Source organism: Protopterus annectens, chromosome 13.part0, assembly GCF_019279795.1.
Source record: "Protopterus annectens isolate FY-2018-M chromosome 13.part0, PAN1.0, whole genome shotgun sequence".
Lineage (NCBI taxonomy): Eukaryota > Metazoa > Chordata > Ceratodontiformes > Protopteridae > Protopterus > Protopterus annectens.
In genome coordinates this window covers 567829043-567854102 of record NC_056747.1, presented here as the reverse complement: position 1 = coordinate 567854102, position 25060 = coordinate 567829043, and the positions used below count along the sequence as shown (strand labels likewise).

At 38.8% G+C, this 25060-nt stretch overlaps 2 protein-coding genes across 2 annotated transcripts in view; one reads left to right on the top strand and one right to left on the bottom strand.

Annotated features, from left to right (window-relative positions):
* PHKG1 (phosphorylase kinase catalytic subunit gamma 1) overlaps nucleotides 1-21205 on the top strand; it is a 258717-nt gene extending 237512 nt beyond the window's left edge. Inside the window, exons 6-10 of the mRNA XM_044054212.1 lie at nucleotides 1343-1506; nucleotides 4384-4474; nucleotides 12256-12409; nucleotides 13551-13676; nucleotides 20028-21205. Coding sequence (XP_043910147.1) covers nucleotides 1343-1506; nucleotides 4384-4474; nucleotides 12256-12409; nucleotides 13551-13676; nucleotides 20028-20279 — 787 coding nt within the window. The 3' untranslated portion in view covers nucleotides 20280-21205. The remainder of the gene's footprint in view (nucleotides 1-1342; nucleotides 1507-4383; nucleotides 4475-12255; nucleotides 12410-13550; nucleotides 13677-20027) is intronic.
* SUMF2 (sulfatase modifying factor 2) overlaps nucleotides 14722-25060 on the bottom strand; it is a 342981-nt gene continuing 332642 nt past the window's right edge. The window contains exon 9 of the mRNA XM_044054215.1: nucleotides 14722-16424. Coding sequence (XP_043910150.1) covers nucleotides 16367-16424 — 58 coding nt within the window. The 3' untranslated portion in view covers nucleotides 14722-16366. The remainder of the gene's footprint in view (nucleotides 16425-25060) is intronic.

Here is a 25060-nt window from a genome sequence, read left to right as displayed (position 1 = left end):
TTTTGATAGTAAATATATATATATATATATATATATATATATATATATATATATATATATATATATATAAACTAACAAACATGCAGGCAGACTCTCTACTGAACTCTCTGTATGAAAATTATTCATGTCAGTTTCACCGTTTCATGAAAACAAAATGAACAGATTCAGTCTCACTGAAAGCCACATCTTCAGAACTGCTTTCACTGTGCTTCTATCCTTATGTGTATGGAGAGGGTCAAAGCTCCCCTCCCACCTATTTGTGTCTGCTACTGTTCTAATCAGCTGCAGTGCCCCTGCAACATGAAGGGAAAGTGAAATTCCTCTTGCCAAGACCCTTTCAGAGGAACTGCTATTTGCAATGAATTGGCCAAAAACCGCACAGCTGACTATCAATGAATGAAATGGCTACTGATCTAACAGTCCTATTATTAAGGTAATAACAAAGTGATGTCAAAAAAAGAATGAGAACAGAAATATCAGAAAATCTGGCTTTATTGATATTAGTACTACCTTACACAATAATTATAATTCCACTACTTTGAGTGTAACTGCCCCTTGCTTCGGATTCTGGTGATCTCTGCAGGGAAGTCACTGAATTCTGCAAGGAAGAAATAAGCATAAGTGGTGCGGTGGTGTGCAGGGTCAGTTACTGTACAAGTAAAACATTAGATATGTACTTTTTTACAAATCCTCTAACCAGCAGTAACTTCCACTTTCTGATGCTAACTCCTCTGTATCCTTATGTGCCTTTACAGATTTTTAATGGTCTGCCACCTTCAGTCCAGTAGTGCTTGTATATATGTTATAAAGAGGACCAGCTCTCATATTCTGATTTGGCAACATTAAAGGCACCATCTTCCCTCAATCTGTATTTTTCTCCATCTAGTTCTCCTTTGACTTCTTCAGTATTTGTTAGTTTTTTTTCTCACCTTTTGAACACGGTACCTTTCTCCATAGTTTTACTAAACAAGAACTGTTCTCCTCACAAACTAGTGGGTCATGAAAGCATCAGGTAAACTTCTAATATTAGAGATTCTGCAGTCCATCTTTTATCTGGCCTCGTGAAATTTATATTTATATCTCATCTTCTCTGCCACATATTAAAAAACGAAACCTTAAGATATTTCTAGAAGGCTAAACAATAAATATACCTCAGGAGTTGTAAATAAAGAATTTTAAGCCTGAAAGTGTAGAACATTATAGTATCTAGGGATGGGTTAGGGTGACTGTTTCTGACATGTTTCTGTAACTAATTACCACACATGTATCTTGTCTTGAGCTAGATATGGCCTATGAAGTCTAAGTGTATCAATGCCACATTCTTTGTTGTGTATCCTTACAGGAAGATCATGCGATCCTTACTAGAAGTGGTCCACTATCTCCATTCACAAAACATTGTTCATCGTGACCTAAAGCCGGAAAATATTCTGCTAGATGACAATATGAACATCAAGCTCACAGACTTTGGTTTCTCCTGCCATCTAAAGTCAGATGAGACCCTCAGAGGTATGACCATATAGTAATTTATGGGAAACAAGAGAGAGTTCTCTATAATATTCCAAAATTCAGCAAGAAAGCAAATATATCCAACAATCAGAAGGGGAAACACATATATACCCCTCCCTTATATACTTTCATAATTCTTAGCTGTACTTTATGTCTCAAAATCATGAAGACCTTCCTCTCTTCCACTGACAGATTGAAATATTTCTTTGGGGGGGGTTGATATAATCTCTCTGATGTCCGTTTCACATATTGATTTAAAACTGTTGATAACATCCACCAACAATGGATTTAAAAATGCTAGCTTTTAATCACCAAGTGGAGAAGAGGAATGTCCTCATAATCTTGAGACAAAACAAACAGTTAAGAAACAGGTAAGGCAGGAGAGCTGGTACTTATAGATTCATTACGAAAAGAACATTTTAATTATGTTATGTGTATTACTTCAAGCACTGAAGCAGGGTTGATTAAATAAATATTGAGGGTGGGCTACATAAAGACATGAAAGTACACTGAACAGATGAAAGAAAATGGACCATGGTAGTTTTCAATATTTCCAAAAAGATAAATGTTTCTTCTAAATAAAGGCATTGATATCACAGAGATGCAGGAGAGCTGTGTAGTGATTGCGATGAAATATAATATCCAAGGTGCCAAAGGCTTAGGATTATAGAGTAACTGAAAAAGTAGATAAGACAGGTCCACCACCAGGGTATGGAGACAGGAAGAAAATAAAATGTCACTTTTAAAAAGCTAATGTGACAACATATGTGATTAAAGCTGATATCAAATGTAATTTCTGAGGAAAAAAGGCAAGAAGTATGAGAAGAATAACACAGCCCTGCTGTCCAGAAGGATAAACCCATATTACAAACCGATGACCTGTGTTAGACTTGTGACATGGGTGCTGCAGAAACCAGGTGGGGAGGATGTGAGTGAGCCTACAAAGCCAACTTGCCCATCTGGGGGGAGGGAAGCTGCCCAAGCTTGCTGTGATGGCAGCATTTAGAGTCTGGAGTGCTCCACACTACAAAGAGTGCACAAATTGGTCAGTAGATCGCACTTCCATGGAAGCACACAAGCTCCTCCTGAAGGCAGTCATTGTGGAGTTTGCAAGGCTGCTGCATGATGATGGAGGTTAGGGCACACTTTCCAGCAACAGTATGACACTGAACTAGTATCCTCGATCTCCTCACCAGCACCAGACATTGCCCAGGAGAGGCCAAGGCAGGTCCAGTAGTCCTGGTGAGTAAGGAAAGGAGCTGGTGGCAGCTAATGGTCAGCTGCAGGGAGGTAAGGGAGGTGGACAAAAGTGTGAGAAGAACAAAGTAGTAGAGGTTTGTAATTTAGAAGAGCCATTGTGAGCATAGACACCCTTAGAATGTAGGAGATGGAAGGATAAAACAAAAGGAAAATAGACTGAAATTAAGAAAAAAAAAGACTGCAGATGACAGCATGTAGAGCTGGAAACTAGGAGTAATAACAGAAGTTAAGTAGTGTGTTAATAAAGTAAAAGGAAAGGAAAGAAAATAGCATAGTGTTAGTTTCACTAGGAAGACTGTAAAAGACAAGAAACAGGGTACTGGTGAAGGTAAGCAGTAAGCACCCTGATCAGTGAGTAGAGTAAGTAGGATAATCTGGAAAGGCAATGTGGAGCCCACCCCCAGCTCTGCTGTGGGTTAGCAGAAGTTCAAGGAAGTAGGACACATGAAGAACCACATAAACAGAAGGATAAAAAACAAACTAACATTAAGAGAAACAAATATAGCCCTTTTCAGTGCATTTTAGTAAAAAAATGCCAAACTATATTAGCAGCAGGAAATACGAATTCAAAGGTACAACCATTAAATGGATACCAACAAGTACTCTGTTTCAAATAATGCAAATTTCCAATATTTTACAGTAGAGCAAGAAAATGTAATTAAAAAAATGTTCACTATAAGACGGTGTATCCAGAAGAAAAAAGTATTTAATCTGAAAAATCTCAAAATTACATTAAAGCAGTCAGAAGTATTCTTATAAGATGAAGTGAAACCTCAAGAGTAAATTCATTCTTTAAGCCTAGCAAAAAACGATTAAGTCAAATGTGACCATCAGGAGTTAAACACGCACGCACGCACACACACACACACACACACACACACACACACACAGATGCATACACAAACAGTAATTTCTAGTTACTACATTTCAAGAAATGTGATAAACACATGGTTCAAATAATGAAAAAAAACAGCATTAGTGTAAGAAATCTTGAAGGACAATGCCACTTCTCTCACAGTATAACATAGATTTCCTTCCTTCACAAGGGAAGGAACTAAATATGGCACTTCCTTACATTTGTAGAATAAATACAAAAATGCAAGGCTCAACTACAAATTTTAAGCCAACTTACAGGCAAAACAAACAGTCTGTTCTCCACAAAACTGAAGTTACAGAGATGATAAACTCAAGTCCTGTGCTAAAGGTCCTATACAATTCAGCAATACTGGGGAAGGGAGAGTCCAGTTCATTATGTATTAGAAGTGGCTGACAATGAACTTTATGATAGTTGGAAATATTTTAGTAGCAAAGCCATCCATATAGCTTATGTTCAATAAAATACAGACTCTATGCCTAACTGAGAAATGTGATTGCAGACCTGGTATTACAATTTAAGTTAAAATTATGATGCACAACACATGGCCACCTAAAAGTATAAAGCAAGTGTCTGAATATTTTAGTAACTATAGCTCAATACAGTTTCTTGAAAACTGTTATTTGTTGTCCTACTTTTTTTAAATGGTTGCCAATGCTGTGGACAGGCTGGAGCTTGATAAATGTTAAACATTTCTTACAATTAAATACATAAAAGATCTAACTAACTTTTTTTTTTTACAGAGGTGTGTGGGACACCTGGATACCTAGCACCTGAAATAATACAATGTTCCATGGATGAGTACCACCCCGGTTATCGCCATGAAGTTGATATGTAAGTGATTTTACCTCGTGTAATTTTAGTCTGTACAAAGTTCTATTTTTCAAGGCATCCAAATGTATTTGGAGTTGGGAGTGGAATGAATTAAAAGGGATTCTACTGAAATAAAGCATGAATTGTTCAAACACATTTTAGAACACTAACAAACAAACTTAAAATGAACCACAAATAAACCAATAACCTGAACAAATCTATGCTACGTAAGATGGCCATATTGACAGGACTGAAACAAGCTTAACTTTCCCTGTTGGTAAGCTGATTATGGATATTAGTAAAATTAATTTCACTTGAAGTTAGCCCCAAACTGCATCATAACCTGGCATGTACTAGCAGTAAGCTAATGCTTCCTTTGGCTGGCTATATGCAGCGAATGAGAAAGTTAATTAGTGAGTAGTTAGAAAACCTACTTGCTTCAGTATTTATTTCCTTCTAAAATCTGTTTGCACAGTCCACTTCTATTAAAGGTAGCTTAGCATATTAGCACCCAAATGTATGTTCTTTTTTTGTATCTGGGAATAAAACCAATTGCTCTCCCCATATAATTACATCTGTAATTATGCATGATATTCTTTGCCATCTCTACTTAAGCATGACATTCTCTGTTTTACTTTGGTCTGAGACTCTACTCTGGGATTATTAGAATGCAAGTGAATAATGCACTTCCCTACTTCCTGAAATGGTGTAAAGTCTTAATATTTTATACCACCTCTGACTCAGGATGTGGATGAAGAATGTCTACCGGACTAATTCTTAATGCAGTTAATACAGGAACATATATACCACCTGGCTTGCCCTCCAGGAAACTGGCATCACAGTATTACAATAAAAGTGAATTCTGGTCAGTTTGACAGAGATCGAAGTTCTGAGACGCACCTCAGTTACTAAACAATGAAGCTAAGGGTAGTAGGCCTCATCGACTCATAATCTAATTTTCTACTTTAGAGGAAGAGAGGGAGGGAGAAAAGGCTGTTGTGGTATCCATTACTACTTAAGTCCTGCTGACTAAGCTACAGAACTGCAGTACACAAGGAAGTAAGGAATGAATGCAGTTAACAAACAATACTTTGTGCATGCAACCAGATTGGACACCTTTGCTTGTTTTACTAAAGGGTGCATTTTCATTCTCTGTCAATATTAATGGAATATGGATAACAAAAAAGCCAAAACTCTAGGAAAGAAAATACGATATGACATCAAACTACGCAGGTCTGGTTAGGTGGGAAAAAAAAGCTACCAGACCAAAAATCAAAAACATTCCTGGTGAGACAACATAGATGAAGGCAGGCAATCAAATAAGGTAATCAATGGAAGTCAAAGTCCTCCTACACTCACACAGGGGGAGGGCTACACCCCCTTTACAACAATATTTCATATGATTAGCTCCAGTGCTGCACTACTTTGAGAGAAAGGAAACCCCTCTTAAGTGCTTATTTCAGCCATCTTGTTTTCAGCCCATAATGTATATTTCACATTCATATATGAAGTAAATATGGGGCTGCAAAAAGGGTATACTGGTTTGATTTTGTGGGTGTAGTATCTATTAGTTCATAGTACACAGATGTTGCTCAGATGGTTACTTCCAGCTATTGGTGGAATCCCTGGAACAACTGGCACCATGAGTTAATCTGTGGCACTGGCCCATGGCATACCTGCACTGCAAAGTATCTGATGCTGTTGACATGTGATATCATAAAATAAAGGTGGGTAAAACCATACAGAGGAATTATAATGAAGTTGAACTGCATAGCACTTTCACAGCTTGTTACTGCCCTGACCCTCAAAAGCGTGTTAAATTCTGGAAAAAAATGTGACACCTTTCTACTCTGCAGATGAGGGTGCCAGAGGTTTGAATGGTTAAATAAACAAGCAGTGGCAGTTGGCATTTAACCCTTACTGATGTGTAAAAAAAGAAAAGAAAAATACAATTTTATTTATAGAGTTCATCATCATCATTGTCATCAGCAACCCCTTTTCCCATTTTCTACATGGTATCAGGGTGTTGTATCAACTGTCACCATCTCTCATGATTCAATGATACTCTTCTACCTTCTTTGACAATCATGTCTGACTGTGGCAGGTCTTCTCTCACACAATTCATCCACCTCTTTGCTAGATGTCCTTGATTTCTCTTGGGTCTCTATTAGATAACTGAACATTCAAATGTTCGAGTGTCATATGGTCGACATCAATATGATCGAACTTTTAAAAGTTCGAAAATCTAATAAAAAAATAAACAACACAGATAACCTACCTGAACATTTTAAGCAGGGGCCAAGCCCCCCTGCACACCCCCCCCCGCTCTTTAAATATACCATCTCTGAGTTCACACTACAGTGCAGAAAAGGGAACTCTTCCCATTCCGGTCTGTACAGAGATCTCCGTTAAAACATTCAAACTTTCAAAAATTCGATCATATGGTGTCGACCATATGACAGTCGAACTTCTGAAAGTTCGATCATTCAATATAGACCCTTTCCTCTGGCCTTTTTCCTGTCTGTCCCAAATCTTCTTCATCAGATTGTCTTCTATTTTCTGCTTGTGCCCAAACCACAATAATTTATTCTCTTTGACCTTCTCTGTAACTGGGGCTACTTTGGTTTCTGTTCTGATGTCCTTATTTCTGCATCTGTCCCATAGTGTGCATCCTACCACTTGTCTCAGGCACTTCATCTCCATCACTACTGGCTTCCTCAGGTGTTCTGCCTTTATTGCCCAGGTTTCTATACCATGCAGTAGTACTGGTCATACCGCTGTTTTGTACTTTTTACTTTTCAGCTTTGGCATTCTTCTGTCTTACACTACCCCTGACAGTCTGTGTCAGTTGGATGCAGCCTCTCTGATTCTAGCTTTGACCTTCTCATTCAGACTTCCCTTCTCCTCACCCCCCCAAAGATATTGTGTTCCACTATTTTGCCTTCTATCTCAATTCCCAACTTCCACTGATTTCCCCTCTTTGTTGCCATTACAACTGTCTTATCTGTCCTCAGTTTCATCTCATGTGTCTTCAGCTTTGCATTCCATTCCCTAATTACTTGCCGAAGTTCTTCTTCACAGTTTGCCTGTAATGCTGCATTGTCTCCATAGAGCAGCTTTATTGATCAAGCCCTTCCAACCTGTTTGCAAATGTAGTCCAAAACCAGTATGAACAACAAAGGGCTCAGAGTTGAACCCTGATGTACAGCCACTTCCACTGGGAAACCCTCTGTGAGACCGAATGCTGTTGGTACTTGAGTAATTAGCTCCTTGTACATAGCCTGCACTAATTCTACCAATGTTTCTGAGACTTCAAACCTCTGCAGGACTGCCCAAATCAGCTTTCTTCTGACCTTGTCATATGCTTTCTCTAAGTCTGGGAATGCTGAGTTGGACCATTCCCTCATCTCTAGTTTTTTCTCAACTATCTGTCTCTTTGCAAACATTGGGTCAGCTGTGCTGAATTCTGATCTGAGTCCAAATTGTTCATCTCCCATCTTACTTTCTGCTACTCTGATAATTCATTCATCAATTACTCTCTCCACATCTCTCATGCAGTGTGGCATGAGTTTGATACCTATGTGCTGCCCACAGTTGTGGATGTTCTCTTTGTTCCTGTACACTGGCACTAGTATGCTTATTTTCCAGTCATCTGGAATACACCTGTCTCTCAATACAGCTATGAGTATCCTCAGGACCAATTTCTCCCCTACCTCACCCAACATCTTGATCACATCTGCTGTGACCCCATCTGAACCTGCTGCTTTCCCTGACTTCATTTTCCTTAGTGCTGTTACTTCTTCTAGGGTGGGCTCCTCCTCTTCTTTCATCATAGGCTTGTCTGGGGTAGTACAGCTTCTATGGAGTTTTCTTCATTCAGAAGGTGTTGGAAGTACTCCTTCCATCTGCCTTTGATGCCCTGTGGACTGGTAAGCAGGTTGCTGCTGGCATCCCTTACAAAGGGTGTTTGACTACATGCTTTATCTTTCTGTCTTTGCCTTGCAACCTGATAGAGTTTCCTTGCGTCATCTGCTGAATCACATTCCAGAAGCTGGTAGAGTGCCTTTGATGCTTTATTCTTTGTTATATATTTCAGCTCCTCTCTTAACCTCTTTGTTAGCTAAACAGTATTCCTCATTAGCCTGGCCCATCTTTTCTGTCTCCCACTTTTCCCTGTGCTCCTATCTTTTGATGACTTCCTGGACTGTTACATTCCACAGCTTTCCTTGTGTGCCTTATTTGCATACCTAGTTCATCTCCATATCCGTTCTGTAATCCTCACACAGTGCCATTTTTCTTCAACTCCACCTATTTCCTCTTCTTCCTGAGATGTTACTGCCATGAGTAATTCCTTGCACTCTTGTGCTTTCTCTCCAGTCAACTTGCAGGTCTTCAGTCCAGTCTCTGTTGGCCTTGGAGCCTTCTCTGTCCCCTGCTGGCAGCTGATTTTGGCAACTAGTGGTTTATGCTGTGGGCTGACAGTTTCACTGGAGATTACTTTACATTCATTGATTCTACCCCATTGCCTTTTCCTTACTAGGAGGAAGTCTACCTGATTTGCATGTTGGCCACTCTTGTATGTGAACATGTGACTGTCTCTCTTGCTGAACTATGTGCTGGCCACCATCAATCCATTTGCCAGACAGAAGTCTAGAATGGCCTCGCCTTCATTATTCCTGTTGCCCCACCCACATGTACCCAGGCAGTTCTCATATCCTGTTCTATTCGTCCCAATTTTTGAATTCAGATCATCCATTATCAATACCAAGTCATGCTGTCCTGCTTCATATAGTAGGTCCTGCAAACACAGTCAGAATACACTCTTTTCCTTTTTATCACAGCCCTGCTGTGGGACATAGGCTGATATTATGAATACTGCCCTTTCCTTACTCTGGAGACGGATTGCCATGAGTCTGGCACTAATTATGATGACCTCCCTCATTATCTTCTGAAGACACTCCATTACCACAATTCCCACATCATTTCTAGTCTATCCTTATACTAAATAGTAGGCTCTGGATCCCAAGCCAAGAGATTTAGCTGCACTGCCCTTCCATCTTGACTCCTGGATAAAAAAACATGTCCAGCCTCCTCCTTACCATCATGTTGTCTACTTCCAAGCTGTTTCCTGTCAGTAAACCTATATCAAATGTAGCAATTCTTAGTTTGTATTTGGCCGCTCAATTGCTTTTACATCCAGCTTTCGCTCAACAGAGCTATCCCAGGTAACCCAAGATAGACAACTGGATACCAGCCAGCCAGTAGCTTTTTGACCCAGGGCTGCTGGGCTTTATGGCAGGCACACGCTGGCCAGCAGAGGCACATACACCCCTGACACCATTAGTATGGGTTCCTGGCATATGACAGAGTAGGCTGGGTTCTCGACCCACTTATCACAGGCAAATACTCATTCCCACTGTTGACATTAGTCAATACAACCAAAGCACCTAGAACCAATTTTTATACTGTTGAGTGGCTAGCCCTGACAAAGCACACAGCCTTTAATCCATGTTCTCCTATCTTGACAATACTGAACACCAACAGTTGATGCCAAAAACATTTGTTCTATACAAATCTTCCACCTTATATGCTTCATCTATAGTCTGTGCTAAACCCCACAGTTCTATTCTTTGCTGAGTCTGAGGTGTAAACACTCAGCAAGTTTTTGGGAGACACTGAAAGAACATGCAAACTCCATACAGGCATTAGTTGGAGGTATGGATAGAACACTGCACCTTCTGCATATGCGATGAAGACCTTAAACATTATGCCAACTGGTCTACAGTCTAAATGAAATATGAAATTCATAAATAATAATCCTAAAAAAATGTTGATGATAAACAGAACTGTTTAACAGTTTCTTCTAACTTGTTGATACAGTTTTACTGCCTTTCTGCCAGCTTAGTAGCTCTTTACCTCGCTAAAAGCATGCATCAATTCAAGTACCCCTAAAATATTGCTTATCTTCCTCCTTTTTACTGCTTATCTTATCATCCTCCTTTCTACTGCTTATCTTATCATCCTCCTTTCTACTGCTTATCTTATCATCTTCCTTTCTACTGCTTATCTTATCATCCTCCTTTCTACTGTTTATCTTATCTTCCTCCTTTCTACTGCTTATCTTATCATCCTCCTTTCTACTGCTTATCTTATCATCCTCCTTTCTACTGCTTATCTTATCTTCCTCCTTTCTACCACTAAAACCCATTATTTAAGCCTGCTACTTTAGAATTCCTGTACTGCTGTTGGACAAACTGGATCAGAAAGGGCTGAAAGGCAGGTAGGGCAGAGGAACTCAGTGATATGGCTATTAGAATTAACAGGCCTTACCACTACCACATTTTAATTAGTTGACCTACTGGCGCAAGGTACAGTGCTACCACTCAACATTTAGGATACCAGTCATTTGAGCTCTCAAACTGGGTCATCATTTTAGGTGGTCATAATGATGGCAGAATTTAATGTAGTATTTATTGATCTGCATTGTATCACCATATCTGACTGGCACCTCTGATAGAGGTAGTATGTGTGTGATATGCAAGTACAGAAATCCCCACCACATTAGCCACTGATGTACACAGTTCATTGCAAAGCAATACATCAAATCAGCAGCACAAATACAACCATACTGTGATCTAGCATTCCTTCTAAGCTTAAAAATCTATATTACGATTATCTAAAAGTATAAGGCACCACTTTAAATATCACGTTTCACATAAGATTGTTGCAAATAAAGGTAAATGTTTTCAAGCTATTTTATAGCCACCTGTTATATGAAAATGGATACATGATCATAGAAAGAGCACTTACAATATATATTGTGCAGTTGTGTTGCAACCCCACACACTGTTTAAGTAATGCTACCCTAAGGGCTCAAGATGGAGCCAATTTTAGAAACATATGGGGCTGTAATAACATAACACAGATTAAATTATGTTTCTTTTTCTGTATGCACATTTATTTATTTATGCCAATTACTGTTCATGTCATGTGATATGAGGAACAACAAATTAATCAGCTACCATTGATCTAATAATCCCCAGAATGGAATGCCTTACAGAATGGATGTATACATAAACATTTCAAATGCATTTATTTACCCCTCCTTAAAAGTTAGTTTCTGCAAAACATGAATATATGTGAAAAAGACACAGTTGAAACTTCTGGTCATATGTTTATGATTTATTTATTTATTTTCCATTTGTTTAGTGGGGATGTCTGACTGGGCCAGGGGCTCGTTTTCAGTAGAGTCCGGGGAGAAAAGCTCCTTTATAAAAAAAAATTACATGTAAATTCATGCAATACAATACCAGAAACACATAACAGTTTTACAGTACAATACAAGAAAACACATTACATGACAATACGATAAATATAGTCAGTAATTAAGCTAAACAACAAATTCACAAAAATAAAGAGATGTCAATGATATTCTGAATAGAAAAATATGCTAATTAGTAAACTGACAAACAAAAGCAGATTGCACCATCATAGGGAAATGGTAGATTTTAGGTGAAATTTCGTGGTACAGGAGGTCAATATTATGAAAAGCATATGTGGTATAGAAGGCAAGAAACAAATGAGATGCTACATGTTATATTAGTAGTACATATACTTAAAAGAGTGACAGCAAGGCAGTGTGGAGGTAAGCTGATAAAGAGGGAAAGAAGATGCATATAAGACTTGAGAGAGGTGTAAAGTGATTTAAGGAGCAGTGAATTAGAGGTAGGTAGAGACAAGCTGAAATTTGAAGTGAGTGAAGTCAGAAGTTTGCACTAACACTTACTATCTTTTCTTGGTAGGTGGAGCTGTGGTGTTATCATGTACACACTTTTGGCAGGATCACCTCCCTTTTGGCACCGGAAACAGATGCTGATGCTGAGAATGATTGTGAGTGGAAACTACACGTTTGGCTCCCCAGAATGGGATGACTATTCTGACACAGTGAAAGACTTGGTAGGTGCCACAATCAATTCAGGGGCAGATAGCAAGGACAGAAGAAAGTTGGATACTGTGACTACAAGGCATGTTTAGAAATTGTTGGTAGATTCTAGGAGGTCCATAAGAAAAGTCTGCACTGAGTAGGTGAAAACCCAAATATTTCTTAAAGAAGATAACTGAATACAAGACTTTGTAGGGCCTTAAACATAGCAGTAACTAATCTGTACACAATATTACAATAATTTTATTCTACCATTTTACTCAATTTATGTCAAAGAGGACTAAATGCAGAAATTCCCATAAGCAAAAGACTTGGAGAAGAATAAATAATTTTCAGGAGACTGTCATCATCATTATCATAAAAAAAAAAACGTTTTCCCGTTTTTTTTTTTTTTACATGGGGTAAAGGTGTCTTGTGAATTGTCAACACTTCTCTCGAATCTGTGCTATTCCCCTAACTTCTTTTGAAAGTCAAGCCTGTTTGCCATAGGTCTTCTCTCATGTAAGCCTCCCATTTCTTTAATGGACATCCTTAATTTCTTCTTGACTTTTTCCTGTCTTTCCCAAATCCTCTTCAACAAATCATCTTCTGCTTTCCTGAAGATGTATCTGAACCAGTATAATACGGTCAGGAGAACTGCCATCCCTTTAATCCTTTCCTTCCCTGCCTGGATTCTCCATTGCTGATGTCCCTAATTAAGCCCTGGTTGCCAAGGTCACAGGGCTCTATCTCTCTTTGTCATGGAGCCAGGTTATGCTTTAGGCTTCTGATGACTTTATTCAAATTTTTTCCCTCACAGGCATACTCAAACCTTTCTACATTAAGTTCCTTGTCATGGTGCCTGTGTTGCTCTGTTTCTTTGAATGCTTCCTCCCTCCCCTATCTAGTTTAATTGTTGTCTGCTAAAGTATTTAAAGTCCTTTTGCCCCTTTATCTATGTACATAACTGGCTAAGATTCCATCTTCAGATCAGGAACAGGTTAGGAAATTATCAGCTTTGGATCTAAAGGGAATACTGTATTTATTCATCAGCACTTCCAGCTAAAGGATAGATATAGCTTGAAGATAACTAAAATGTAAAACATTTTGGGAATACAATCAATTGCAGAACTGTGAAAGATAATTAATGTTACTCTCACCCTTACATTGTTTCAGATTTCAAGACTACTGGTGGTAAATAAAGACCAGCGTTATAGTGCAGAAGAAGCCTTGGCTCATCCATTCTTCCAGCAGTATGTTGTAAAAGAAGTCCGTGTTTTCAGCCCATACAGAAAATTTAAGGTGAGTTTCTCTTATAGCTCGCTTACAAAAGATTTTAAATTTGTTTATAACATTTATAGACACAGTTTAGGAAGAGGCTATTAGTCCATCCAGTCTGATGTCATCTCATATCAGAAATATTGAGAATCCAAGAAATGAGGCAGCTATTGGAAAATCAGTATTATTATGAGTATAGATGGCTGTTACCCTCAGTGCCTGACTGACTTATTCATCAATTATAATATTAAGAATATAAATAAAGTTGGTTTTCCTGACCCTTTAAATGCTAAACTGTTCCTAGTTAAGACGAGTTTACTGCATAGCTATACAAGGGATGAGCACAGTTATTGCAACTTTGTGAATGTTATAGTCAATAATTTAGGCATGGAATAACACTTTCTCTCACAATTATTTGAAGTACCTTTCACAATAACAGCCCTGCCTCTTGGCACATGTTGCAAATCTGAAGTATTTTCTTTTTTTTTTTTTTTTCCTTTTTTTTTGAAATGTAGCAGCAATCTTAAAGTTAGGAATGGGCACTTGTTTGCCACAAAATAAATAAATAAATAAATAAATGTGTTGGTGATTCTTTAATTATGATGTTGTCTTCCTTGAGGGAAGTTGTTTAGTAAAACTATGTCTGATGAAGCATAATCCTTGCTTAGCATGTGAGCTGGCAGAAGAAAATGATATCCCTGTTCTTGTAACAGCTTTAAGCAAAGAGTATCTTTGTTCTTCTAACAGCTTTAAGAGCTGCAGTACACTTCACACTGTCCTCTGGGCACGGACACATGTACACTATGCTTTAACAGACTGTTCTACATCTGATCGCAAAACCTTGTAGACTGTATTGTATTACACATTCTGTGTTTTCTTAATAGTTAATGCTCTGAAATGCAAGTACCGAGATTTGTTTTGTATTCCTTATGATACAGGCAAACCTAAAATAAGTCTTTGGAAAATATAATTGACTTAGCAGAAATTAATAACCACAATGAACGTTCACCCAAAATAATGCCACCAGTACACTAGCACGTTGTATTAATTAAAAGTAATTTATTGTAAGATTAAGGGCTTTTGTTCCCAGCATTAAGAACAGAACTTCTTCAGAATCAATATATCACTTCCTAGTCCTTATATACCCACAGTAAAACCATTATTTATTAAGTCAACATTTTAATAAGTATCAAAAACATTAAATTAACTAAAAACTAATTAACTAAGTAATCCATGAAATTAAACTTAAACCTACAGCTATAAAAAATGTTAAAATTAAAAATTCATATATTACACTAAACACATTTCACACATACTGAAGTCTCTTATATATTTTTTTTAAATCTTCGTTATAAATATGATATTTTTGACAGTCACACAATATTCTAGTATAGAGTGAAGGAATTAATCCTGGTTCTAGTAGCTGAAGCTCACAAGTCTTGCTTGTCTATGCTGTTCTGCTAGGTGGTTTTAATTATAAAGTGAAAATACGATATTGTTCTAGACAGTAGATTACTGCCATATAAAAAGCCTGGTTGCATTTTTTATTTAAATATCTGCTAACTGGTACCAAGGCTGGTTCAGGCACCCTTTTTAGCTACAATTTAGGCAAGAAGCAGTACAGCAAGATAAAAGACATTAACATTGTTAAGCAACAATATATACATGAATTCAAATAAAACTGAGGGTATGAGTTCAGCAAATACCTTAGTATGTCAGTGTAAGAATACACAAATCCTTCTTGTTACACAGTTAGTGGAGAAAACATAAACAGTCCTTGACTACTAACAGGTGTCTTTAGAATTTTGCACACAATAGGAAATAGTCAATCAAAAGCTAGTAGCCCTGGCAACAGCAATTTTACATGGTGGAGTCATTTTAAAATACCGCCATGGCCAAAACCTGAAACAAAAACTTTTCTTTTCTCAGTATTAATGTCATGCAGCTCTATAAGTCAACTAACTAGCCTGATGACAGCAGCTATACTGACAAGATATCCTTGGGGGGGGGGGTGCTAAGCATTCTCCTTCCCGCAAAGTGCGCCATGGATACACATAATGTCATTATTATGACCATCTCTGCCCTTCAGTTTATTCTGTTTATTTACTTAGAACAGAAGTACTGAGAATTACTGCTTGCTTTCATAATCTGTTTTCAGAATATCAGCTATGTTGTGCGATGGCACTGTCTGGGTTGTGTTATCACCTTGTAAACATGCTGTTATGAGCCTCTTCTTCTTCTTCAACCGGATTAATCATATTTTCTGAAATTCCACCCATACCTGGTCTTTTATATATAGCTGACACTACGTAATAAAAGTCATGTGTAACCCCACAGACTCAGTAGGTTTAGGTTTAGGACCACTGTGGTCACTGACATAAAGAAAAGTAAGGCTGTAAATGTTTTGCAATGTAAGATTTTCCTGGCTCCAAAATCTTAAAATGTAACAGGCAGTATAAAGACAAATTCCTGCTGAAAGTGTTGTGAGGTTTCTAGCACACCCAACATGGTGTGTATTGCGGAAGCTTAACAGCTCAGAAATGCCACCCCGCAAGAAAAAAAGGAATTGATTTGTAGGGAGAAGAATGCAGTCTGTAGCAAGGAAATATTGTGTTTAGATTGCAGATGCCCATTGAATATATGCTGTGTTCGCAGACACTCACCATTCATTTTCTGAATAAACCACATGATTGAAAATAGTTATATGCTGTTACTTATTGAAATAAGACTGGTCTCTTAATATGCCGAAAATAGGTATCCAATAAGGGAAATCTGTAAAATAACAATATTTTAAAAAGATTAGTGATTATAATATACAAAATCTTCATTTGAAATATTTTTTTTTATTTTTAAGAAAATATTGCTTTCATTTAGTGAATTTTTATCCTGAAAAACATCATCATGTTTGGTTAGAAATATCGCTAAAGACTGAGCAACTGTAAACAGCAAAAATATTATCAAAACTGATGCAGGACAAAAGAGAAGTATCCCAAGATGTACTTACAACTTTAGAAATTGTAGCTGCAGCTAACTTAGTTGATTTTTTGTATTAAAATGCTTATCGTTTCACTATTGATTTAAACAGTGCTGCACAAAAATGTGGCAAACACCTTCTAACTTCTGCTCTCAAAATCTAGTACACCACCATCATCACAAGTTTTCCATTGAAAAAAATCAGTGTCACAGCTTTTTTGCACTCTTTATTTTTCCTTAAGACTAGAGAACAGTCTAAGGGTAGAGTTCATAAGGTAGTACAGTGCTCCTGCACAATGCTAATTCCTGTGGGCTGCACTGTGTGAAGTGTCTGAAAGCTAATTGTCGATGTAACAGGCAAGGTGTAGAGCTGACATTGTATCTTTCGGCTTTTCCCGGTTAGGAGTCGCCACAGCGGAACTCCGGTCCGCTAATGATTGGCAGTAGATTTTTACATGCCGAGTTACCAGCCCTGACACACAACCTTCAACGAAGGCACGCCCATTCACGCATGTCTCCATGCAGAAGATGCTCTAGCTGAGAATCGAACTGGACAGCGTCCTACTGTGGAGCTGACATGCTGAGCCAAAAATCATACAGCAAACCAAACATGCTACGAGCCCTACTAGATGTATTACATATGTACACTCATTCTATGCAGCTTCGATCTAAAAACAAAATGCTCCTCACTACCTACAAACCACATTGGCAGGAAACTCTCTATTCCAGCTATGTAGCCCACTCCTGGAACTCTCAAGCCTTATTTCTTAAACATACTAGCAACCTTTCCAAGACTAATCTAAAAAGAATATCTATCTGACACCTGTACCTGCAAAACCCTCGAAACAGATGCACGACCACCGACTCTCTATAACTATGCCTTTCTCACTTTTAATTCAGTAACACCTCCATATCTTATCAGGTAACAGTGGCCTAACATCAAACGATCTCACTTCAGTGATACCGTACTACTAATGCATGCTCCTCTACCTCTTCAGCCAACACTTTCTACTATTTATTTTCCTTTCCTATATCTTTCCATAACATTCTCATCTCTCTAATAATAAACTCTTTCTCTCTCCACGTCCTTAATTTTCATCCTGCTTATTACTCCTCCTCATCTCATTCTAAAGTCTATTACTGTCTTGGTCCTGAATACTCTGCTATTTCTCACCTGCATATATTATTTATTTATTTTTATTTATTTAACATTTGTTGACCGGGCTAGTCTATCTGGATATAAGTCCATTTTCAGTAGAGGCCCGTGGAGAAAAGCTCCAAAAAATGACAAACAATTTAATACAAATCAAAGTTAGAGGGCACTTGTGATCATGAAGATTTATTAAAATATAGCCGATATTTTGAAAACTATGCATTATTTTACTTGACATAAGCTATCCTGTTCTGCAAAGTGTCTTGCTACTTGCAGTTCATATTGTATTCTTGATCATACTAACATTCTGAAAAAAGAATTTCCATCTTTGTGAGTTTCTTATGTTGTGGGGATTTTCTCTCCTTGTGTATAATTTAACAGCTATTGTAAAATGTGTTTTATGTATGTTTTATGGAGCCTTTCTCCCCAGATTATTGTAAAATATTGCAGTGCTTTTCTCCCCTTGCATATAATTCCTCATTAACTACTGTTTAAATGTTTTTGAATCTGTTCTGGAGCTTTTCTCCCAAGCCTCCTCTATAAATGGGGCATTAGCTCAGTCAGACTTTCCCAGTTACCAAAGGACAAATAAATAAAATAAAACATGTATCAGTAACACACATTACAGCGCTATATCAGTATACTGAAGGAGTAGCACATATATGAGGTGCACGATATCATGACAAGCCATCCCTCTGCACCAGAAGCAGAACAAAAGGCTAACTACAGTGCTGCAGTGGATAGCATCAACCAGCGGCACAAAGCATTGCATGGATACAGTGTAGTCACACAACTCGACACACTTAAAATCCAACAGAGTTTATTGAATATAAAAGGATAAGCACTTTTATCTTAAATCTGTTAAATCATGAACTCTTAACAGATTTAAGACAAAAGTGCTTATCCTTTTATATTCAATAAACTCTATTTGGAGTTTAAGCGGGGCGAGCTGTGTGACTACACTGTATCCATGCAATAGTTTACATTGTTTATTTTCCTTGGTTTTAATTGTTCAGTGGCACAAAGTGACGGATACAGCAGCAAATCACAGCAAAACAGGTAGACAACATAGTAGGAAAAGGGAAGTAGACTAAGAGGAGGGAAAACACATAAGAGTACTTGATATTACAGATGACATGGGGAAAGGAAGGGCATGTTTTTGTGGAAAGAGAGCCCCCTTTTCATTACTAAAAGAGGAGGGATGGAGAGGGTATTGAGAGACTGTTTTAGATAGGACAGAGGGAGAAGGCAATGTAGTAGGCAGAAAACCATGGAGTGTGCACAGACAGGGATGGTGTGCATACAAAAGGTGGGATGGACTTTGGATGGACACATGCAGACAGAGGGTAGAGAACTGATGATAGACATGGTTGGGAAATAAGCAAGGCAAGAGGAAAGACACAGAAGGTTGGGGGTAACACCAGAATGTAGGGCCCTGCTCAATTTAGGAAGTGAGCACTATTAACTGCTTGAAAAGGTGGCAAGTGTTTTGAAGTGTTTCGGCTTAAAGCTGTATATAGCTAGACATCTCATGGTTCTTGTGATCATTTGTCTAGCATTGTCCGTAAGGTTCTCTGTTCCTAATATGACCTTCATCTATTCTAGTCAATTCAGTGGCAAAAAAGAGTGGAGCCCTGACTGCAACACTGCTGACATGGGTTTGGATAGTGAGTCTGGGTACCACAGGAGCCAGCAGGAATGGTTGGCAATTCCATTTAGGAAGAAGTACATGGGAACTCCTACTGCACTGCTGACCCTAAATGGAAGTCTTGAGATTAGCAAGATGCAGGGGACATAGCATAATACACACTAGAAACAAGTCATCATTGTGGGTTATTTTTGTGCATGGATGCATGCATGAATCTGCCCATTTCAAGGCACAGCACGAGAGTTGCTTGGACATCTAAAATAAACCTTTGGTCTCTGATAAAGGCCTCCACATACAGCCTGCTACCTGCAGTCAGTGGGATTTTCTCCAAAATTATAAGGTGACTCTCAGCTAGGTTACAAAATAATGTAACACAGAGAAAGGAAATATGACAGAGATCAGAAGAGAGAGAAAGATAAAAAAGCTTATGTCAGGGACAATACTAAAATGCTGAGTTTGGCAACCAGATGTTACACTGTCCACATAAATAGCAATACTATGTATTTTATGGCATTTTTTAAATTCTTATATGTTTATAGACATGTTTTAAGAATTTGTTTCCATGAATATGCTTCCACTAAACAAACTATATTTTTTTCAGGTGATCTGTGTGACTGTACTGGCAGCAGTGCGTATATACTACTATTACCGGAGAGTGAAACCTGTCACAAGGGAAATTATAATTCGTGACCCATATGCCCTCAAGCCTATCCGTAAACTGATAGATGCTTGCGCATTCCGAATATATGGACACTGGGTAAAGAAGGGAGAGCAGCAGAACAGAGCTGCCTTGTTTGAAAATACTCCAAAGGCAATCCTGCTTTCTCTAGTTGCAAATGATGAAATTATGTGATGTGTTGCAAGCCTTCAATGGAATTCTTCTTGTCACCTGTTTACTTTCACATCTCCAGGGGAAATAACTCAAGAAGCAAGAATGAATTTTGGTTCTACTCGGCAGGAAAACAACAGACAAGACAAGCAATGTGATCTCTTCCTTAAACTCTGTGTTAAAATACACAGGACCTATTGTCTTGGGCAGACACTTCTTATACAAACACAATTATTTATTCTTGAATTTGTATGACATGATACAGCCTTCTGTAACCATCCATCTTCAAAAAGCACAAAAAAACATGGGGAGAAGTAAGGGGGTGCTTTATTTATTTTGTTTTGGATATTGTTTGTCTATTATAATGTATTTCTGTACCAGTAGTAATTTTAGTTTTTACTGTTTAATACTCCCTAACCTGTCACTGAAGAATCCATTAATCACACGTGCCATGGCATAACATAAATTACAATGACTAACTTCTTCTATAAAGAAAAAAGCAAGTATATCTTTGTTTGGGAAAAGGAAGAGGTTTCAGTCTTCTAAAGCCACAATGATGCAAGAACCATTTTTAAAAAGAACTCACATAGGCTCATCTGGCAATATTATATTCATTTTTAAATTGTATTTATTTATTTATTTATTTACATATACTTCCATATTAACAGATGTAGCTGGTATGTGGTAGATGTGATTGCGTTATTTCATTTTCACTGTTTTGACTGGTCCTTGTTATTAACCTAAGCGGGTCTCTATTTTGTAGTGGAACTGTCATTATCTCAACAGCAGTCGGCTGTGATAATGTATTTTGTCAGTATATTTCTGTGTTCTTTAAGTGTCTTTCTCTGTCCTTTCTTTTCTTAGAATTTAGCAGAAAAGCTGCAAAGAATGAAAAAAACACATGTATCAGTCAACTTCACACTAAAATACATATATTCCTTTTAAAAATGTGTTTTGTGTTTCTGAAGCATTCTTTTAGGATATTTGTATAGTCACCATAACAACAAATTGCGGATATTATGTAATGATCACAAGCTAACACAATTTTTAATTTACAAGATGTTATAGGTTCATAGGTTCATACTAGGCTATCTGCCCGAGGGCATTTATAAGCCTAGCCCATAGTTTTGTGGCTTACGCCACCCCTTAGTTTGGAGAAACTATACCCATTATTTAGCTGTGCCTCTGTCAAGCAGTGACACTGAGGTAACCCCTGGGGTGTATCTGCGATCTCCCATCCATTGGTCAAGATTCCTCTTGAACAAGGCCAGCGAGGTGCTCTGCCTCACATAAACCGGGATTTTGTTCCACAGCATAGGGAGTCTTTGGGTGATGAATCTATCCCTCCAGCACGTCTTATTAATAACTGTGTCGAGGTTTAAGTCACCCGCCCTTGTGGCTCTGAGGGATCTAGATTTTTTGAGATGAAGCATATTCATCAAATCTGGGTTTGACATGGCCTTGTATGTCAGGCATAGGTCACCTCTGAGCAAGCAGTACGCAACTGAATATAACTGGAGTTCTTTCAGTCGTGCAGCATAAGACAGATTTTTGAGACCCTTTATCCTTTTGGTGAGGAACTTTTGTGGCCTCTCCAGCTGCTGCAAGTGTCGGGTCAGATACATTCCGAATGGGGCATTGTACTCGATCATTGGTCTGATGAGTGATGAGTATAGGGAGACTATGACTTCCCTTGATCTAGATGTGAATCCCTTCATGATAAGTTGGGCAATGTAGAAGGTCTTCCTAACTACTTTAGCAATATGAGTGTCGAATGAAAGGCTACTGTCAACCTGGGTTCCCAGGTCCCTAATAACTTCTTCTGTGTTCAGGGGATTGCCACCTATATGGTAGCCAGGGGTAACCTTATTTTTCCCGAAGGGTATGACTATGCATTTCTTGGCATTTAACTTGAGGCCATGGCTCTGGCACCAGTTATCCGTTTCTGTGAGACCCTTCTGAAGGATATCTGTGTCGGATGTGTTCTCAACTACGGCGCCCAGTTTGCAGTCATCTGTGAACTTTGTCAGCCATAACCCTCCTGTGTTTGCTTGTACTTCAGAAAAGTAGATGCCAAACAAGAGTGGGCCCAGGACTGAGCCCTGTGGGACACCACTTGTGACAGGCTTAGAGTCTGACATGGCGCCAGCAACTCTGACCCTGTGGGTTCTGTCACTCAGCCAGTTTGCAACCCATCTTGTAATGTATGGGTTTACATTTAAGTTGATGAGTTTTTCAATGATACCCGAGTGGGGTATTGTATCAAAAGCCTTCGCCAGGTCTAGGTAGGCTGTATGGACTGCCTTTCCCTCGTCAATGGCCTTGGTGACTGTTTCTAAAAAGTCAACCAAGTTTAAAAGGCATGATCTGCCTTTGACAAAGCCAAACTGGGTTGGATCCAAAGTCTGCAAATTCCCTATGTCTTTATTTATGAGATCCATTATGATCCTTTCCATGGCTTTGCAGATCAGGCTTGTCAAGCTAATGGGACGGTAATTTCCAGGATCGGTGGAGGCACCGCCTTTGTGGAGTGGGACCACAGTCGCTGCGCCACTCCTGGGTACGATCCGGAGGTGAGACTGAGATTAAACAGCTGTCCTAACTGTGGGTTTAATTCCTCGTTGAGTTCATGGAGCACACAGCCGGGGACACCATCAGGTCCCATGGAAGCTGTGTTCTTTGCCTTGGAGAGAGCAGTTCTCACCTGAGCGTTAGAGATGTTTGGGGGGCTACAATCATTTGGTATAGATATCTCTTCTTTAGGGGGGAGGGGGGGAGAAGTTTGCACTGAACCTGTCAGCCAGTATGTTGGCAATGTCTGTAGGATCAGTAATCTTCACATCATTTTGAACTAATTCTGAGCATATCTGGGAGTTTCCTCCTAGGTTTCTGACATAGCTAAAGAATGCCTTATGGTTGTCTTTAGAGTCCTTAGCTATTTTTTTCTCAAAATTAGCTTTGGATGATTTTATGAGAGCTCTTAGCTTTTTACTTATAGTGATCAGCGGTGTCTTACCTTTTAAGGATTTTGCTCTATCTTGTAGTAGCTTTCTCCTTTTGTTGTAGAGTTTGTTTATGGCTGGCGTTCAGTGTTTGTGTCAGTATGCTACTATTCGGTATGCCAACTTTCATGGAAAGTTTGCAGGCATTGGTTGACTCAATTACCTATGTGTTGAGTTTATGATAGTAAACCATACAAAACTGTTTCACAGCTGCTGTAAGTAACAGAGGCATTAAGATGGTGAAGATCACTCAAAACAGGAAAATGAAGTAATTTGTACCCTAATCTAAATGTACAACCTATTCTAATTTGTTTATACATTAATTTAAAATGTATAGTGAGGTGATCTTTTTAGTAGTCAACTACATATCAAAATAATTAGCTTTTATCATTTCATTTCCATAAAAACATTCATGATCCAGAATATAATTTTAAATGGACTTTGTTGTGTGCCCTCTCTGTTGCTAGGTGTCTCAAATTCATTATTTTTGTTATATCTCAGTTCTTACTTTCCATGTCAGAATTCAGGACTCTATTTCCAAAATAGGTTCATAGGTTCATAGGTTGGTACTAGGTTATCAGCCCTAGGGCCTATACAAGCCTAGCCATAACAATTCCCTGGCTATTTCTTCCCACATTATTTACTTTCCTGGACCCCTGTCTAGCAGGGCGACTGACGTGATCCCTGGGGTGAATTTCCTTTCTCCCATCCAATCGTCAAGGTTCCTCTTGAAGAGGTCCAAAGAGGCACTCTGCTTGACATGTATGGGCAATCTATTCCAGAGTCTGGGGAGTCTCTGGGTCAGGAACCTATCCCTCCAGCATGTTTTGTTTATTGTGATGACAAGGTTTAGATCCCTGGAGCGTGTAGCTCTGAGGGATTGGGATTTCTTTAAGTGTAGCATGTCCAACAGCTCTGGGTTTGACATGGCCTTGTATGTTAAGCAGAGATCGCCTCCGAGTAGACGATATGCGACAGAGTATAGCTGGAGTTTTTTAAGGTGGTCAGCGTAGGGCATCTGCTTTAGCCCTGTGATTCTTTTAGTGAGGTATTTCTGAGGCCTTTCCAGTTGTTGCAGATGTCTTGAGAGGTACATACCAAATGGGGCGTTGTATTCTATAATGGGTCTAATGAGGGATGAGTACAGTGGGACAATGACATCCTTTTTTCTGGATGAAAAGCCCTTCGTGATGAGGTATGCCACATAGAAGGATTTCCTGACTGTTGTGGCGATGTGGTTATCGAAGGTGAGACCACTGTCCACCTGTGTCCCTAAGTCTCTCATCACAATTTCTGTGTTTAGTGTACTGCCACCTATATGGTAATTCATGGATACATGTTTTTTTCCCAAAGGGGATAACAATACATTTCTTGGCATTGAGCTTGAGCGCATGGCTCTGGCACCAAGCATCTGTTTCTGTAAGGCCCTTTTGTAGAGTATCCACATCATTTGGGGATTCAATAATGGCTCCCAGTTTTCAGTCATCTGCAAACTTTGTTAGCCAGAGTCCCTTAGTGTTGACCTGTACTTCAGAAAAGTAGATGCCAAACAAGAGTGGCCCCAGGACTGAACCCTGAGGTACTCCACTTATCACTTGTCTGGAGCTGGATTTGGAGTCGGCTACTTTTACAGTGTGGGTTCTATCAGTAAGTCATTTAGCAACCCATTGGGTGACATAGGGATTAATGTCCAACTTAGTAAGTTTATCTATGATTCCAGAGTGGCGGATGGTGTCAAAGGTCTTGGCAAGGTCTAGATAGGCTGTGTGGACCACCTTACCCTTGTCCATGGCTCTGGAGACT